The sequence below is a fragment of the Stomoxys calcitrans genome, chromosome 1 (genome assembly GCF_963082655.1).
Source record: "Stomoxys calcitrans chromosome 1, idStoCalc2.1, whole genome shotgun sequence".
Taxonomy (NCBI): domain Eukaryota; kingdom Metazoa; phylum Arthropoda; class Insecta; order Diptera; family Muscidae; genus Stomoxys; species Stomoxys calcitrans.
This window is the reverse complement of record NC_081552.1, coordinates 148,017,680-148,036,574: the sequence shown is the minus strand read 5'-3', so window position 1 is coordinate 148,036,574 and position 18,895 is coordinate 148,017,680. Positions and strand designations below refer to the sequence as shown.

Here is an 18,895-nt window from a genome sequence, read left to right as displayed (position 1 = left end):
CTAAATCGGTTCATAATCTGATTTAGCTGCCATATAAGCCGATCTGCGATCTTGACTTCTTGAGCCTCTTGAGCGCGCAATTATAATCCGATTAACCTGAAATTTTGCACGAAGTGTTTTGCTTTGTCTTCCAACAACTATGCCAAATCGGTTTATAACCTGATATAGCTCCCATATAAACCGATCTCCCGATTCTTATCGGATTTGGTCCAAATTATGCTCAAAGACTTCCACTATGGTATCCTACATCCAAACCAAGTATGACCTGAATCGTTCCGTAACCTGATATAGCTTTAATAGTATGGTAAATTTTATCCGTTATCTTTTGTTTGCCTATATAGAGATACCGGGCAAAGAACTTGACATATGCGGTCCACGATGGAGGGTGGCTTAGCACGCTTCTACTTGTTTTTATACCCACCACCGAAGGATGGGGGTATATTCATTTTGTCATTCCGTTTGCAACACATCGAAATATCAATTTCCGACCCTTCAAAGTATATATATTCTTAATCAGCGTAAAAATCTAAGGCGATATAGACATGTCAGTCCGTCTGTCTCTTGAAATCACGCTACATTCTTTTTTCGTCCATAAACAGGTTCAGTTCGAATATGGGCTATATCGGACTATATCTTGATATAGCACCCATATAGACCGATCGGCCGATTTAGGGTCTTAGGCCCATAAAAGCCACATTTACTATCCGATTTTGCTGAAATATGGGACAGAGAGTTGTGTTAGGCCCCTGAACGTCCTTCGTCAATTTTGCCCAGATCGGTCCAGATTTGGATATAGCTGCCATATAGACCGATCTCTAGATTTTAGGTTTTGGGTCCTTTAAAGGCGCATTTATTGTCCGATTTTACTGAAATTTGACACAGTGACTTATGTTAGGCTTTTCGACATCCATGTCGTATATGGTTCAAATCGGTTTATTTTTACATATAGCTACTAAAAAGACCAATATTTTGTTATACACAATTGAACAATGACTTGTACTTATTAGTATTTGGTCCAAATCGGAACATATTTTGATATAACTACTATGGGACATAAGGTATGCAATTTTCACAGAACTTCGATGAAAGGTGGTTTACATATATACCCGAGATGGTGGGTATCCAAAGTTCGGCCCGGCCAAACTTAACGCCTTTTTACGTGTTTTACTTAAATGCGTGCTGTCAGACTCAAATTTTGGCTGTTTGATAATTTGCCTGCTCTTACAAGCTAACTCATTAATGAACGGAGTTTCTTTGAGTGTAATAAACCAAATCTTTAATTTAGTCAATTTAAGAGAATTTGAACATTTTTGGCAGTTTAAAAACTTTTTATTCCGGTGTAGCTCAGCAACAGATTGAGAAATATTGTCTTGATATGATTTATAACGTTAATTAATAGAGGCGCAATTGTTTCGCTTTAAATACTTATAAAGACTTCTCCACTGTGTTTGATGCAAATGAATGTGCAGTGCCGTATCGTAAGTTTATTTGCTGTTTAACACCTTTGCGTTGCTCGAAGGGGATTTTGATTTTGGATGGTCACCTCGCACTCGATGTGTTCATAGGTTGTCTTATTTCGGCATGCCATGTACTTGTGGATTAGAGTCGAGCCCCTTTTTGCCGTTTGTTAGTATCCGCTATGTAGAATGGTAAACGAAGATATTGTGTGCCGCTGAATGAGTCTATACGTCTATCGGTTTGGCGGCCGTCCGTCTGCCTTGTTGTCTGATACGCACGCATTTCTGTGTGTGTGGCTGTTAGCGGTAGTCAAGGTACAACAGAGATTTGCCACATGTGTTCATATGTGTATGGTGGACGACAGGCCTCGAAGGCATAGGCAACACCGTGCCACCGCCATCGCCATCGCCACCATGGCCAAAACAAACGTATCAATTGTCATTGACAGTTGACTTGTTTGTTGACATCGCCGTGGCAAGACGCAACACCGAATACTGAAACCGGCAACTTGTAGGCTGGGCCTGGGTGACTTGATACGAGTAACTTTTGTATCCAATTTTTGTTTTCTTCTTGTGTCCCCGACAACAAATGCCATTGTCGTCGGCTGACGCATTCATGTGACACTTATTGCCTTGAAGCAATACTAGGCCTATGGTATTTAGGTAGTGTTGTTGCGGTTTGATGTGAAGGTTAATTTGTTTTGTTGTGTCTTTTTCATTACAAGTTCTGGGTTAAGGTCATCTATGGTTCCTGGTTGAATTTGTCTGTTCTTATTTATGCGCTGCCTTCATGAATGCGACCTTGAAAGTTAAAAAGACGACCCTTGTTTCGTTGCGTTTCGTTTTGGGAAACATCACCCTTTTTTCCTACGACTGATTCATAATGCAAAAACGCAAACAGCTGAAAATGAGGAAAAGGTTAGATTGAGTTTCAAGGCCAAGGCTACTACTTACTTTGCATTGCCAAGCAAAGCATTGGTAATACCTTTTTATGACATTTGTCCAAGTTTTTCCTCTGCATCCGCCCTAACCCCCATCTTCGGTCGCTTTTAAAGGCAACTGACCCTTTTTTCACTGGATTGCTGCTTAGAACTTTTCTTAACCCTTGTTATTGGCCAAAGACTGCTCATATGCCTACTTTGATTGCGGGAGGAAAGGGTACGTGATTTTTTGGGTCGATCTCCCTTAAAAGCTAGACAATTTCAACATAATCCCACGATGCCTTTGGTGGTTTGTCCTTGTTGCTTGGTCTGTTTATTTTATTGCAAGGGATTTCCTCTGGGTTGGGGGCCTTGTGCCCTTTTAAAAGGACCTTCATCCTTGGCTATTGGTGCTGGGGTAAATTTCCTGTTATCGTTTGTTTTACATTCTGGGTTTTTTTCTTTTGGTTTTATGGATGGTCTTACTGTCGTGTGGTGGGGTTTTTGCCGTCTGGCAAGTGTCTAAAGTCAAATAATTGCATGCTTTTGCCTTGTCTTATTTCAGTCGGCAGCATCGTTTTCTTGGAAATCAATGAGATTCTTTTTGTGCTGATGTTGATGTTTCTCACCTCTTTGTTTGACTGTCATCCAGCGCTTTAAGAAGTTTGACCTTTTTACTTTGTTTCTTTTGCTTGGACCTTCTTAAAATGTCCCCTTGGCTGTGGAATCATAAGAAAATGCTGGTTACCATGGAATAGAGCAACAGTTGCTATGATTTTCTTTGTGAATCATAACAAATGCCGTGGCTTTGAGACGCATCACGAGACTTTCTTTTGAGATTGTTCTAACTTTCGTCTTTGCCAACAACTTATAAAAAATCCTTAGAAGGCCAATGACTTGTTGTTGTGTCAAATAAATGACCCAAAGGTATTTTGGAGTAATTGCAAGAAAAAGAGCAATGACCTTGAAAATAAAAAAGACCATTTTCGAGACGGGGAAAATTCTTATTTTACATTAATCGAAAAAATTCAAATAAGCAAAAAAAGCGCACACCATGTTTCTGCCACGTCACATGGCCAAAAACTCCAACAATGACGATCTACCCAGACAACTAGTTGCATGCTGCTAACGGTCTGTTTTTTTTAGATTCCAAACGACCTTCACAAGACGCATCCATTCACTAAAAAAATGGAGCAACTCTGCTGCCAAGAGAGTTGGTGCATCATGACAGTAGGCTGAGTCTATTAGAATTTACTACGTCGCGTCTAGCAAAAAAAAAACAACACAACACCGAAGAATTGTGTCAATGTGCCTGATGACTGCAACAACAACAACACTAACACCTTTGACAACACCATCTAGCATCCACGAATGGAATAACGAACAGACACATAGATGAACACATACATGGTCGACGGACCGCGTACAAACCATAGTCGAGATTGCCTCGAAAATGTAGATCAAGTGGAAACTTCGCTTTCAAAAAAAAAAAGCGGCCAGACCGCCGCATATCCTCTATGCCATGGCTGAGTTGACTGCCGGCGGAGCCAACTGACCTGATGCAACGAAATGGCGAAATGCAGATATCCATGATTGTGAACATGGACAAGGTACAGAGTACTACGATTTACATGCAGTCTTTGAAAACGTTCAGTGATACAAAGGCAACAAAATAGAAAGCAAACCTTTGCTATATCCAAAGGCGACGACGACAATTTAACTCGTAAGAGACACTCGCCAAAAAAGGAACACCAAACACTAGGGATGCACGGCTAAAGCCAAGCGTTGTTCTGTGCCATATTGTAATGTGTTGCTCTTTTTATGCCATGGTTCTAGCCTTGGTCCTGTTGTTATTGCAACTTTCCCAGTTGAACCATGTAGGGTCGTAGTTGGAGCGAGATAGAAAAGGACACTGCGGCAAAGTGTGCCAGGCGACAGCAGTGAATGGGAAAAACGCGGCAACGCGAACAGAATCGACCAGTGTTCAATGGCATGCCAGAGCTCAAATCCGCTCCAGCTCCACATGCATCCCAAAATCACCAGACAGCAGGCATCATCATTTATAAGCCGAAAACAACGAACGAACAAAAACTCTTGCAAAGTGATTTCAGCAAGTGCATGACGATGCTCTCTCTCTCTCTCGTTCCGGGTTTCCGGCTGCCGATTCTTGTTGTTTGGAAACTTTGTATTGCATATATATTGCCCCTCCAAAAACGACTATTCAACTCTTAAATCACAACTACCGGGGGACAGCCATGTAGCCAGACGGACGAACGTAGGCAGCCAAGCTACGATGTGTAGCATTACTCTTGCTGCTACATTTGTGGAATTCCAAGGCAAACATATCTAAGCCAAAATGGCATGAATGTGTTTTTTTTATACCATGGTGAGAACTGTGTCAAAGACAGCATCACAGTAGAACACAACGCAGTACGAAAAAAACACGTTCACTATTCAATTTTTTCTGTAATGTCTTTGCCAACCACAGGTCAGTCACCACCAGTGCAGGCAGACAGATGTGCAAATTTGGTGCAATTCATACAACATTGAAAAACCAAACGAACAGCGGCAAGAAACTGAGAATTAGTAACAAGTCGCCATCAACACCATCAATGTATATTGACGTAGAGATTGGCTGCAGTTATCCACCAACAATGTGAGGCTGTCTCAAACATTTGTACATGGGATGGGTATAGTGACGTACACTTTCACCGCGAAAAGAACGTGTTGCATTCCTAATACCCCTTGGACAAGTTATGGTTAAAAGCAACATGTAAACATGGCATGGATTGTGTTAATATAGTTCTTAAGATAATTTCTTCCAACAAAAGGATACCAAAGGTGCATAATTTCTGGTCATAACAGAAGTTCAGGAAGAGAATTGTGTCCTGTACGTACTCAAAGTCCAAATTGAAAGAGAGGTTCATGTGAGAGCTACATCAGGCAGGGAACTGATTCGTAAGATACTTGTATAGTTAAAGTCGGAAAAGAACACATGTAAAATTTCGTAGAATTGAGATGGAAATTGTACATTAGAGGTTTACGAAACCAGGAAATCGGGTTTTACATGAGTTAAATCAAGCATCTTCGCACCATACTAGCATTTATACTGGAGTTTAACGTGCAAAATATTTCAAAATCGGATATAAATCGCGTCCCTAAGGGTTCAAGATATCTAATCGGAAAATCGATTTATACCAGCATGGATGTTTAAAATCATAACAGAACTTCACTTTTCAGACAAACCGGATGAAATGGTGCTTTCAGGGGTTTAAGAAATAAAATCGGATGATCGGCTATACTTTAATATGAACGGATTCATATGAATTTACAACTCTTGTTTAAAATAATTCGAAATACTTAGCTAATCTTCTAGTTTAGAGTGTAGCGCAGTACACCGTACCAGCTAGTAGCTTCCACGTTAACCAGTAAATATACATATAGGGCGAATTGAGAATGAATTTTCAACGAAACTCCCAAATATGTTCTGATAAGTGTTTAAAAGACCTAAGGGAGAGCAAAACTCTCCCTGATGTTAATTTACACCCACCAAGCAACTAAGTAAAACCCATTTGGTTTCGGCTAATAGTAAGTTAAGAGTGATCGATCGGAGATTTTGAAGAACGCTTTTATTAGACAAGCTCTTCTAACGCTATCCAGATATAGAACATATTATTTTCTGCCTAGCTGAACATTACTGTGGTACGTGGTGTCATAATTTTGCAACACTAAGAAGGCGAAGATCTAGGCTCATTTTTAAGCTTAACGTGAGATTATTTGATGTCGTTCTACACGCTGACAGTAGAAAACTTTAAAATCGTCTAAAAATTAAGTACATAGATGTAAATTTTTAAAACATCACATTTGTTCTTCTCTTGCGTTCATCAAAATCACAAAATCACTTTCAATCAGCAAAGCGCTTAAAAAAACATACTATGGCAAATCCACAGGTGTTGTCATAAAAATAAGGACACAGATTACTCTAAGCAACAAGTGCAATCATCTCAAGCTTTTTACAACCCATATCGGATATGCATGCCTTTGAAACGTTTTTATCCATCAAGTGCCAGTATAAGCATAACTTTATTATGTTCCCGCATCTATGAATAACCACACACACAACAAGTACTCATGCTGGTAATATAAGTAGAAGGACAGCAGCACATTCGTCGCCTTCGTCCCCAACACCCTCATGATAATCATTCGAATCATGACAACACATACAAGTATTGCCATCATAGTTATATTGCGAAATCAGTTGTGAATAGAACACGAACTTATGAAGAGAAATAACTTTTAACCAACTTCTACTGCTGCTACGTTCTACTGTTCCGTCCGTCCATCCCATTGATTGTCTGCCAGTCTACAATGGAAACACAAACATGGCTGATGCTTTGCAGAACAATTCAAAGGCGTTGATGATGGCGAGCTGACGTCCTTGGCAACGGGATAAGCGAAGGGAATGGACGTGCTAAAAATGCTATAAAAAACCATCTCGGGAACAAAAGAAAGTCAGAAGCCTTGGTAACGAGGAATAACAAGAAGCAGAAGAACGGTAAAGATCCCAACGCCGCGTGTCATGGCCAATGTCATCAGCAGTGAAAGCGTTGTAAATGGGCGAAAAGCGTTTGTTGTAAGCCAACCCAACAACAGGTCAAAGTCAATAGTTGTTGACTGGAAAGGAAGGAAAAGCAAAACTACCAAGAACCGCATCAGCATCATTAACGGCAGCAAAAGCTTTGTTGATGGAGAAATCTTTTCAACAAAAAGTTCTTTGTGAAAATCGAAGTGAACCAGGAAGTCTGGCATCTCGCCGTCGTCTGGCTCACTGCTGCCAGCAACATAGTGGAGCTGATGGGAGTGTGACATATGACGTCAGCTTTGCAGTGAATAACTGGACCGGTGTTGGCAATGTTTCCTTTGGTGGGATTTCTCCATCTGGAGGTCTCAGTAGACCGCCTGGCTACTTCTCCTCTTTTGGACTGGGCACAGATGATATTAAGTAGGCATAACAATAACGACTGTGCACTTCTTATTGTAGTCAACTCATCACGTGCTGGCTTCCTTTGCTAGTCTTTGCCATCAGCGCTGTTGGCAATCCAGGATAAAGATGATGGTAAATGCCCTCCTCTTCAAGCGCTGCTGTTGGCATCTCTACTTGTTTCGCAGTGAAATAAAATGTCACCCTACTTGCAAAACGCACACTTACATTTCCAACAGACTCTCTTTTGCAAAGAAATTTCCGTCCAGCAAGCCGGCAAATGGAACGGTTGTAACCGGCGTATGAATGGCTGGAAAGGTTCCAGCTTCAAGTGCTTTTGCTACTCCGTACGTGAGACAAGCAATTGCTACTGCTTAGTGCAACTGATAAGCAGTCGCTCAGGAAAGGCCATGACAAGAGGAACCTCAATCCCAATCCAATGCCATCGTAATAAGACAACATCATCTCTGTGATATGCAAGAAAGAAGCAGAAATTGTCCGTCCGACAGTCCTTCTGTTTGCCTCATGATCCGCCGTAGGGCAGTGGTACATGTTACTGTTTGTGTGATATAGGTGATGGCACTAAGCACAGAATTTCGTTGTCCTCCTGCTGTAGCCCGTGGTGGTGGGTAATCGCAATCATGTATTTCATACCAACAATTTTGGTTTTTGTATGTGACCAAGATTTCGAATCTCTCCAGTACCTTTGCTTCTCTTTAGTATGGATACGTGCGAACGCAGCACATGGTTTTATTGGCCCAAACATACTATGTGCGAAGGCAGGCACAATGAGCAAGTAGCTACTAACTCTTGCCAGCCAGACATTATGGATTAGCTTAACAAGAGCTTGATGGCGCTTTCGACTTCTTGTGAAAGCACACGCAGTAAAAAGGAGCCTTCTCCCATGTGTTGCCTCCATCCTGGAGATTGGTAATGGCGTTGGCACATGGCTAATGACGTCGACCGGGGCGATGCCGATGTCTATGGTGGCGGTAATGCTGATGAGTGTAAAGATGTCAGTTTTATATAAAGACCAATAATCAAAGAGCAAACCATTTTACTGTCTTTTCACAAAGAGTGTGAAAAGGGAGTGGAGAATAAAGTTCAAGTAATGCCCAATTCATAGATCGACTGTATACACGAATAAATAATGAAGACATTCTGAAGAAGTAGGTCTAAGTTATTTGAACAACATGGCTGCGACATTTTAGTGCAACAAATTTTCGGTGCCATGAAAAATTAATACTTATAATTTTCGTATGAACAACAATTTTCCCAAAACATCATTTTCCAATGTAGCAAAACATTTTAAATATACACTGACTTTATTTTCAGTGTAATTCAAGCAGAAACAATGATGGCGAGAATCAAAGATCCAGCCCTGATAAATTTAACCCGTTTTACTTGTTTTAAATATAAGTACGGAACATGTTCGTTGTACTATTTTTCAAATAAATAGTTACAAGTGAAGAAGCATTAAGCTCGGCAGGGCGGAACTTTGCATACCTCCCACCTCAGTTATATACTTACATATATATTTATATATTAACCACATTAGCCACACAGAGCGAATGTCGAAGAGCCTTACACGACTAACTGTGCTTAGTTTTAGCGAAATCGGGTTATAAATTTGCTATGTGTGCCAACTATAGTCCAATTTAGACCATACTCGGTACGAATGTCGAGAGCCCTGACACAGCTCATTGTTTCAAATTTCAATGAATTCGGGTAAAAAATGTCCATTGTAGGGCCCCAAGACCCTAAATCGGGAGAACGGTATATATGGCAGCTATATCTAAATACAGATCGATCTGAACCATATTGGCCAGCACGGATATCTAGGGTCTTAACTCAGCTCACTGTGCTTCAGCGTCAATTGGGTAATCGGTATATGCCAGATATATCCATTTAGTATAGTCCGAAATTGAAACTGCTTCAGTCACGTAAATTATAATATCAATCACCGTTTTTGAAAAAGTAATTGAAAATTTTTCAATTAAAAAAGTTGCATATTCAATTAAAAAATGATTGAAAACTTTGAAACTTTCAATTCATTTTTATATTAAAAAAATTTCTTAATTTTTCAAGTTTTTTGCCTGTTAGGGCGAGATCATTAAATTTTACAACTCTTGTTTGTTTCTCTTTCGAGACGAGCTCGATGATCGGAGATGCAAATGGAAAAGGAAAGCCAAAGATAGCAACACACACCAACCACTATGGGACGCGTTTCGTCTTTGGTTAGAAGACTCTTCAACCATATTAGGTGTGATGGCTTCAAGGGTCGTGCGTTGGTATGTTGTATTTGAATTGCATTAATTGCGAAAACGCATCTATGATACAATCACCACATTAACCAAGCTCGACAACCCTGCTTATTAGCTGTACTTTTTTCAATGCATTTATTCTTGTGTATTGGCAGACATTCTGTCTGTGGTAAATTACACTTCGCGCCAGATGAAATGGAGGTAATGGGTGGAAAAGGAGAGAGAGAGAGAGAGAGAGAGAGAGAGAGAGAGAGAGGAGAAACGCCTGTTCAGTAGAAAGATGAAGAAAATGGAAAGGCGTGAGTGTAAGCGAATTGAGTTGTACTGGAGTCAGAATGAAGTCCCGAAATTGTACCAAAGAATCAAACATCAAACCGAAGACTTTGGTACAGGCACATCCTCCTGCAGAGACAAAGAAGGAAATCGGGTAACTAAAACAGATGGTGTGCAAAGGATATGGAAAGAGCATTTTTCTCAGCTGCTAGTGTTTGCCAATGACGGCGAAGAGGACACCGCAAAACCAAAACAAAAACGAACAAGTTCATAAAATATTTTCAAAACTTGTCGGTTGCAATTTCCATATCACCCTCGTTGTGTTGTTTCCTTGCAAGTACCAGTACATGTATTTGTCTGGCTGCCGGTCTGTCTTGTCCTCTGTGCCATAAAGCAGCCCAGCAACCACAATGTCTTCAATGTTGTCTGTGGATATTAACACGAACATGGGCTAAATGCCACTGGAGAATACTAAGAGAATGGTGACGTTATAATATCCGACAAACAAAACAATGTATACCTCGTATAACAAACATGCAGACGAGTACGCACGCCAAGAAATTCCCTCAATCAATGTAGCCAAGACGTTGCTACCAGACGTCCACCATTCCACACCCCACACTCCGGAAAAGATCACACAGCGCAAGCACTAACCATGGCGGCCACTGCACGCAGTCATGGAGACCTGCCTTGAACGAACGTGCGGACGGACGGCCGACTCGGCCGGAGTGAGTATGGCGTGTAAGTGCCGTAAACTAACGTTTGCGTCATATGATCCACTAACAGGCAGGTTGCTTGGAACAAATAATACCAAAGCATGTCTTGCCGACTGGCTGGCAGATCAGCTTAACGTGTGACGTTTGCCTTAAAAAGCCGTCATCGCTTTACCGGCCGTTTTGGTGTTCGGTCGGTCAATCTGACACCGGTAAATGGCCAACTAATTCACAAGCCAACCAAAGCGTCATTTTTGGCGCCAATCTGTCTGGCAATTGTAAAGTAACTGTGGCGGTTGCTTTTTCTCACCAACTGCCTGATGCCTACTCGAACGGTCTGTGGTCATTTAAGACATTTTTAATGTGTGTTGTATCCACATAACTACATTCAGTTGCTCCCATGCCAGCCTTGTTTGTACGTAACATTGTTCATTCATATATTGACAAGAGAAAAAAAAACGAACGAAGTCGAGAAGACATTTGAATGAGTTTTGACTTTGGTGGTTCGTTAGACACACAGACGCACATGTTAAGCCAACAGGCATCGTGGTGATTTGGTGTCATCATTCCATTTGATGGAGTAATGTGGCGTGCCAGAAGGGGCTCGCCTGTTGGCCTTCGGTGGTCGGTCTATGAGGAACGACGACTATTATTAAAACATTTAACACTAACAAGTAGTTGATTGTTCTTGTTGCCATTTAAGATATAATTAGACGAAGCTAAGAAATGACATATGGGGATAGTGACGGACCGTTTATGATTGATTATAAAAGTTTGACATTTAAGAGGGGTGTCAAGGGCTTGTTCATTCCCTTAGTTATGTTAGCAACATAACAGCGTAGCGTTTCGTAGCTCACATAGGGATATGCCTTGTTCAGTGAGTGGTATATGAGATTACATCAGCTGGGCCCTTTTATTTACCAGTCTAGGGGATTCTAGCTAGCTGATGGGTACATGACACGCTCTTCCCGCTTAATGCTTTATACTCCAAGCGTTGGCAGCACTGACACACATCCAAAATAGTCAAGTACCAACAAAACAAAAAGCCATTTTAATTTTAAATAAATCCTTCTGGAAGTTCATAAATGTGGTTTTATTCAATCCCTAAGCAATTTTTGCATTCCAGAACGGTCAGTCATTAAATAAATATGTTGCATTTTTCCTCTTTTAGTTTTGCCATTCAGATTGAATGATGACACCATATGTTTAAATAAACGGCGATAGGATAAGCCGCTATAGCGTAGCGGGAATAGCTTTTTTCTTATACAAACTAAGCGAGAAAATCTGCTTATAGGGCAAATAAACCACAGTAAATATTGAGATGACAGTCGTTTTCGTAAGCAATACTATCCTACCTTTATCCATTCCTTATTTGCAGTTCTTATACGATTAAGACTGCGGATCATTACAATTTAGGTAATTGTGACAGTCTGCAATTCGACTAGGATAGGTTGAAAAGAGGGTGCGGATATTAATCCGCCCCATGCCGCTATGGCCATACACCTAGGCCAGTAATCGACTTGTTGTGCGCTCTAAAAATTAAAAAAGTAACCTCGAAAAAGAAAATCTAAGTCCGTGCTACTAACAAAATCCTCACTTCGCGTCTGTTAGACGCGTAAGCAGGGCAATGACAAAGGAAATGCTCCAACGTCTCGTCATCTTCCCCGCCTGCCCTACACATGCTATCACTTGCCGCACCGATTTTATAACCCGAAACCCGACTAACGTCGACATTTAAGTCTATTGTGATACCACTGTGCCACCACTTGGCCACAGAGATATCCCAGGGAATTCTAAAGCAGACGAGCTTGCGAGACTAGGAACTACCTTACACATTCCGGGGATACTGGAATCTGTGGGTACGCCTCTAGCGACATGTAAGCTAAATTTTGCAGGACTAGGCCCGAAGGGCAACGAATGATAGATGGTCAAAAGAGGGGGCTGTGAGCATTCCAAAACTGTGTGACCTAATCTAGATTTGAAGAGGTCTACTGTTTTGCTGTCATTGGCTAGAACAGACGTCGCAGTCATTGTGTCCGCCATGACAGTGACCTGTCATCTAATCGGAAAACATGCTGACAGACTGAAGATTGCCAGCGGCGACTTTTGCAAAAGCTGTGAGGACATCGAAGAAGAAGAGACGATAGAGCACCTTCTGTGTGTGTATCCCGTACTAGCAGTAAGAAGGAGTTCCACTTTGGGTTCTCATTGCTTTGAGAACCTGTCTGATTTAGCGGATGTGAACATTCGCAAGTTATTGGGCTTTTTTTTAAGCGATCTGGATGGTTCAACGGTAGGAACTAGAAGGCATATTCCTTCTTCTGTTCCTGTGGTATCACAGTGGACGAGAACGTCTAAGTAAGTCTGATGGTAGACTGCCACTTAAACTTAATCTAACCAAACTTGGGCACAAAATGTTGGTGCCATCACAGTCCCTTATTTGGGAGCAACTGTCATTTGTTGTCCTTTAGCCGTAATCTGCAAGGCTTGTGCACAGTTCTCCTAGAATGTGTAAAGAAGTTCCTAGTCTACCTAGCTTGTATAAGATATTTTTGTGGCTCAGTACCCAAAGCTACCGGATTTCAAACTCAACAGCCATTTCGTTGAGATATTTGCTTAAGTCAGGATAATAATGGCTGTCCAAATGTGGTTAATACATTACATCTTATCCACTCTTTCAATTCCAAGGATCTATGCTTGATACACACAGTGATCGGATAGCCTTCTTAACATGCACAGTCCTAGTTTTTAATAGTAAACCCCAAAGTCTACATGACCATGTAGTATAGAGCCACTAGAATAAAAAAAAATAATGCCAGGGGTAGAGTGGTACAGTACTTTTTACAATAGCAAGTCAATTCAAGCTTATTTCATTCGTAGAAATATACTGAATTTTATACAATCTAGTGTTTTTTTGAATGCCCATATTCACAAAACTTTATGTAGCTTTAAAGTACGTTTATTTGAAAGATTTCCTTTGAAGAACTGTCAAATAAACCTACTGAATACCGGTGTAAGAATTTAAGGGAATTTACCTTTTCTGCTGAGATAAAGATTACGAATGAAGGTGATAATTTATACAATCTGTAATCCACACTGCATGTGATATTGTGCATTGTATTGATGGGCGGTGAAATGTACGAAGAAGAGTCAACGATGAATCTTTGGCTAAAAATATATGAACAACATTTAAATACGCTGAAGGGTCGGTGTTTTTAAGTGGATACATAAGTAGTACTACATATATATTTGTGGGGTTATGTTACGGATCGAAAATAAGGTTTGTCCCCAATTATATGTATGTATGTGTTCTATATGAAACGCACGCTTTGGTTGTGTCTTGATGTTCTGGGCATAAAAATGCAAAGTGATGTCCATTGGGCTAAACATGTATTTGAAATGTCGAAAGAAGCATTGAAGTGTTTAGGCTTCCTTAAACGGTTAAGAATTACTTCAATCCGTCTGATCTTCTAAAAAACTACACCACTTTCATAAGGCCGAAAATGGAGTACAACTCACATGTATGGGCTGGAGCTTCAAAATCATCCCTGGAGCTACTGGACCGTGTACAGAGGAGAGCGATGGGGTTGTCAACCATGGGGACAGTAGGGTATCAAACTCTTTTGCCCCCCTTGAACATCGTCGCAATGTGGGTTGTTTGGCGCTGTTCTATCGGTACTTTCAAGGTGTGTGTTCGTCTGATATTCGTCTTCTTATTCTAGATTTAAGGATGTTTGTTAGGGATACTAGACATTCCAGGAACTCACACCCGTTTGTAATTGATTGGCCAGCAGACCGCATTATAGAGAGAATTCTTATTTCGCCCGAACCGTACGACTTCCGGCTAATGTTTTTCCCACCCACTTTGACATCCAGAGATTTAAGGCAAATGTTAATAAACACTACATCCTTTTCCCCCCTCCAATTCCTAATTTCCTTTTTTTCTTTCCTTTTGCCAACGCAATGCACTGCATTCATAGGGGACATCCACTGGGTGTTGGTTGATTGAAGAAAAAAAAAAACGAATTGAATGATTGTCTTTTCAAAATTTCCAAAACTACTATTTACAGGATTATATTTTTGGTATTTAAATATAAGTTGTAATTTATGGTATGGAATTGAAGCGAGCTAGTGATTAGCACGCTCAAAAAATTTTGAACCTCTACAAAAGTTAACATTTGCGTGCGATTATCTTTTACAACTTTCGACGTGGATTTGTGTTAATCCACGTGCATCGATGAACTAAATTAAATTTTTGGCGATGAAGATCCATCAAAGACCAGTGTTATAGTTGTTCCAAAAACCCATTGATGCTGTGTGCCAACTGATATTGCAATATCGTCATGTGGCCTATCGTGAGATTGAGACAACCTTAGGCATTGGTGGGACCAGCATACATTCAATATTGCATGGACAATTGACCGTCAAAATAAATTGGTCGCGTTGGATCCCACACAATTTGTCAATCGCTCGTGTCGATTGGTAGAAAGAAATGCTTTTTTGACCACTTAAAACACAAATTTTATGAGTAATCCGCCGTATAGTTCTGACTTGGCACCGAATGACTTCTTTTTATTCCCTTACGTTAAAAATAAAATGAGGGATCAACGTTTTTCGACACCTGAAGAACCGGTTCATGAGTTCAGAATGCATGTTTTGGAGATACCTTATTCATAGTGGCAAAAGTGCTTCGACAATTGGTTCAAAAACAATAAGGCAATTTTCGATGATTAATATTTGTTTTTATGTTCTCTAATCCCGAAATATAAAAGGCAACCCTCGTATGCCCGCTACAAGTTCAATAATTTTACAATAGCTACAAAACACAGGTAAAATGTGAACTAACGATCATTTAAACTGCTGTGTAAAACTATTGAAAAAATCGCTATTTTCGAACTCTTCGGAGCATCCGTTTGGGGATTGGCGGATACATTTTAATTACACAACAAATTTTGATTCGCCTATCTCTCACGCTCTCAATCGCTCAGCTCTTTTAAAGAAGCAAATTTAATATGAAACATTGCAATTATAAATTAAATAAATCGCTACCTTTTGTCGCCGCTGGGAGTTGGACAAAGCAGATGCTTTCAACCACAACATTTTTTAGAAGCACAAAAGACAAACATTTTCTAACCTCTGAATAACTAAGTTCTAAGACTACTATTACCAGGATGATATTTTAGGTAATGGAATTGAAGTGAGTTAGTGATTAGTTATTCTTGACGTAAATCACAAGATAGATATGTCAATTGCTTTTTCAAAAGACTGGAAGCAACAATTAAAGCAAATACCAATAACAAATGGTATTTGCTCTAATTTTCAAAAAAAAAAGCTGTTGCGTTACGCTCCTTATTTCGCCAAGAATATTATTGTAACATTTACGATTTCCCCGAGGCAATCCATCCTCAATATGACTCCAATTAGGCATATCTATGGAATCTATGGATTTTTCTTATTCCTGCTTAAATTGAATAATGTTCACTCTCCGTTATGTGGGATTCCTTCTTAACGTGACTTCTTATCATAAGCCGCAATAACAAAATAGCCAACTATGTAAATGTCTGTGATGCGAATAACTTGTCAAATCTCACGCAAACTTCTGTTCCTGCTACAACATTTATCTTTGACTCGACTTGTCATTAATTCTCATTTTATTTGTGTGCTTCGAACCAAACAATGACCGGGCAAATAAACTGTCAATCTCACCTCCCATATAGGCTGGCTCAAAAGAAAAGAAAACAAAAAAAAACGAAGAACGAAGAACGAATAATACAACACCAGTCGTCGAGCAACGCACAGTCACTAGGAACGAGCAGCACTTTATTAAGTATCATGTCTAAGCATTTTCATACCCATGCCGGGTTTATGTTTTGATGACGTTGATGAATTTGTGACACATCAGACAGAGACGAGACATTAGAGAGACGTTAGACATCTGCCAGACAGCGGCATTTGTTCTCCGTATACACAGCACCAACACAAAAGTCATTTGTTTTTTTTTCTCACTTTCCGTCAACAGCGGCAGCGGCTTCCGCAATGGTACCAGCAGAACTTGCTAACAAAGCAAATCAATGAATCACGAGCCGAACGGATGAATGAACGAATGAATTGTGTTTTTTACGGCAATATAATTATGCAATTTTTTACGATGACTTGTTTTACATTAATTTTTTGCTTGGTTTACTACAAGTAAATTCATTGCCAGGGCAACATTGTGACAGCGTTCATGGCAACGGTCGTGGCCAGCCAGCCAACAAATCTAACAAAGTTCCTGAGAACAACGAAACAAGCTATGGGTATTTTCTTCTGAAGTCGTCGAAACCCCGCATGACCCCGTTGCGGCGCATGACAGTGGTTGCCATTAAGATTTCTTGGAATATATCTACACAGAGTGAAATTTGGGATCAGGAAGGATCTTCGTGACTTTAATAGTTTAAAAAAAAAACTCATAGTACGTACCATCATTAGTCGGAATAGCATTGAAAGTGAACTAGGAACAAGTAAAAAGGCGTTAAGTTCGGCCGGGCTGATCTTTTGATACCCACCATCTCGGCTATATATGTAAACCATCTTTAATCAAAATCCGGTGAAAAATACATACCTTATGCCCCACAGCAGCTATATCGAAATATGTTCCGATTTGGACCAAATACTAAAAAGTACAAGTGATTGTTCAATTGTGTATTACTAAATATTGGTCTTTTTAGTAGCTATATCTAAAAATAAACCGATCTGAACCATATACGACACAGATGTCGAAAAGCCTAATATAAGTCAGTGTTTCAAAATTCAGTGAAATCGGATTATAAATGCGCCTTTTATGGGGCCAAGACTTTAAATCGAGATATCGGTCTATATGGCAGCTATATCGAAATCTGGACCGATTTGAGCCAAGTTTTATGGGCCAAAAGCCTTAAATCGAGAGATGACAGCTATATTCAAATCTGGGCCGATATATGCCATATTGCAGATATATATCGAGGGGCTTAATTCAACTCACTGTCCCAAATTTCGGTGACATCGGACAATAAATGCGCTTTTTATGGGTCCAAAACCTTAAATCGAGAGATTGGTCATATGGCAGCTTTATCCAAATCTGGACCGATCTGGGCCAAATTAAAGAAGAATGTCGATGGTCCTAACACAACTCACTGTTCCAAATTTCAGCAAAATCGGATAATAAATGTGGCTTTTATGGACCTAAGACCCTAAATCGGCCGATCGGTCTATATGGGGGCTATATCAAGATATAGTCCCATATAGCCCATCTTCAAACTAAACCTGCTTATGGACGAAAAAAGAAGCTGTGTAAAGTTTCAGCTCAATATCTCTATTTTGAAAGACTGTAGAGTGATTTCAACAGACAGGCGGTCTGACGGACGGACATGGCTAGATCTACTTAGATTTTTACGCTGATCAAGAATATATATACCTTATAGGGAATATATGTACTTTATAGAGATTCTCCTCTCGATTCCGCCGATTGTCCACGACTGCATTTGCAGATAATAGGAAGAGAACATTCTACAATACTATCCACAACCTGTGGACACGATCGGTAGCTCTCTGCTGAGCTTCTAATGATAACGATGAACACCCATATATATGAGCTCAAAGTTCCAGCCAAAGTTCGATGTGTTGCAAACGGAATGACAAAATGAATAAACCCCCATCCTTCAGTGGTGGTTTATGTTTGTTATTTCTTTCTCTGAACATATACTGAGTTAGCTATGTGAATTATATATGTATATGTGAATATATTGGTAAGGTAAGGTAATTATAGCCTGTTTCTCTCTCCTTCTCTCTCATCCGCATAGCTCAAGAAATCATTTTCTTCATAGAGAGAGATAGCGGAGCGTAGACGCATGGCGTATTACCGAATTCAAAATGAAGGCGCCAAATGGTGAAGGAAACTAAGTTCGTCTTGGAAACATTATATTTCTACATGTCATAAAATACAATATGGAGCATAGTGTATTGTTATATCCTTATTATGTTACTTACCCCTGTTGTAGGTGTTGTACTTCCAGTTGCAGTTTTACCCTTTCCTCGACCACGTTTTTCAGGACGCACAGGCTGCCCGTCAGGACCATAAACAACCTGAAAAAACAACAATGGAAAAATATTAAATTAATACCTTAAATGATAGATGTAACAGGTTCCTTAAATAAAAAACAAGTAAAAGCGTGCTAAGTTCGGCCGGGCCGAATCTTATATACCCTCCACCATGGATCGCATTTGTCGAGTTCTTTTCCCGGCATCTCTTCTTAGGCAAAAAAAGGATATA

At 40.1% G+C, this 18,895-nt stretch overlaps 1 protein-coding gene across 3 annotated transcripts in view; it reads right to left on the bottom strand.

Annotated features, from left to right (window-relative positions):
- The window catches only part of LOC106095028 (methylcytosine dioxygenase TET), a 452,175-nt gene that overhangs the window by 311,391 nt on the left and 121,889 nt on the right, over nt 1–18,895 (bottom strand). For all 3 annotated transcript variants that reach the window (XM_059360936.1, XM_059360938.1, XM_059360937.1), the window contains exon 4: nt 18,613–18,708. In XM_059360936.1, coding sequence (XP_059216919.1) covers nt 18,613–18,708 — 96 coding nt within the window. The remainder of the gene's footprint in view (nt 1–18,612; nt 18,709–18,895) is intronic.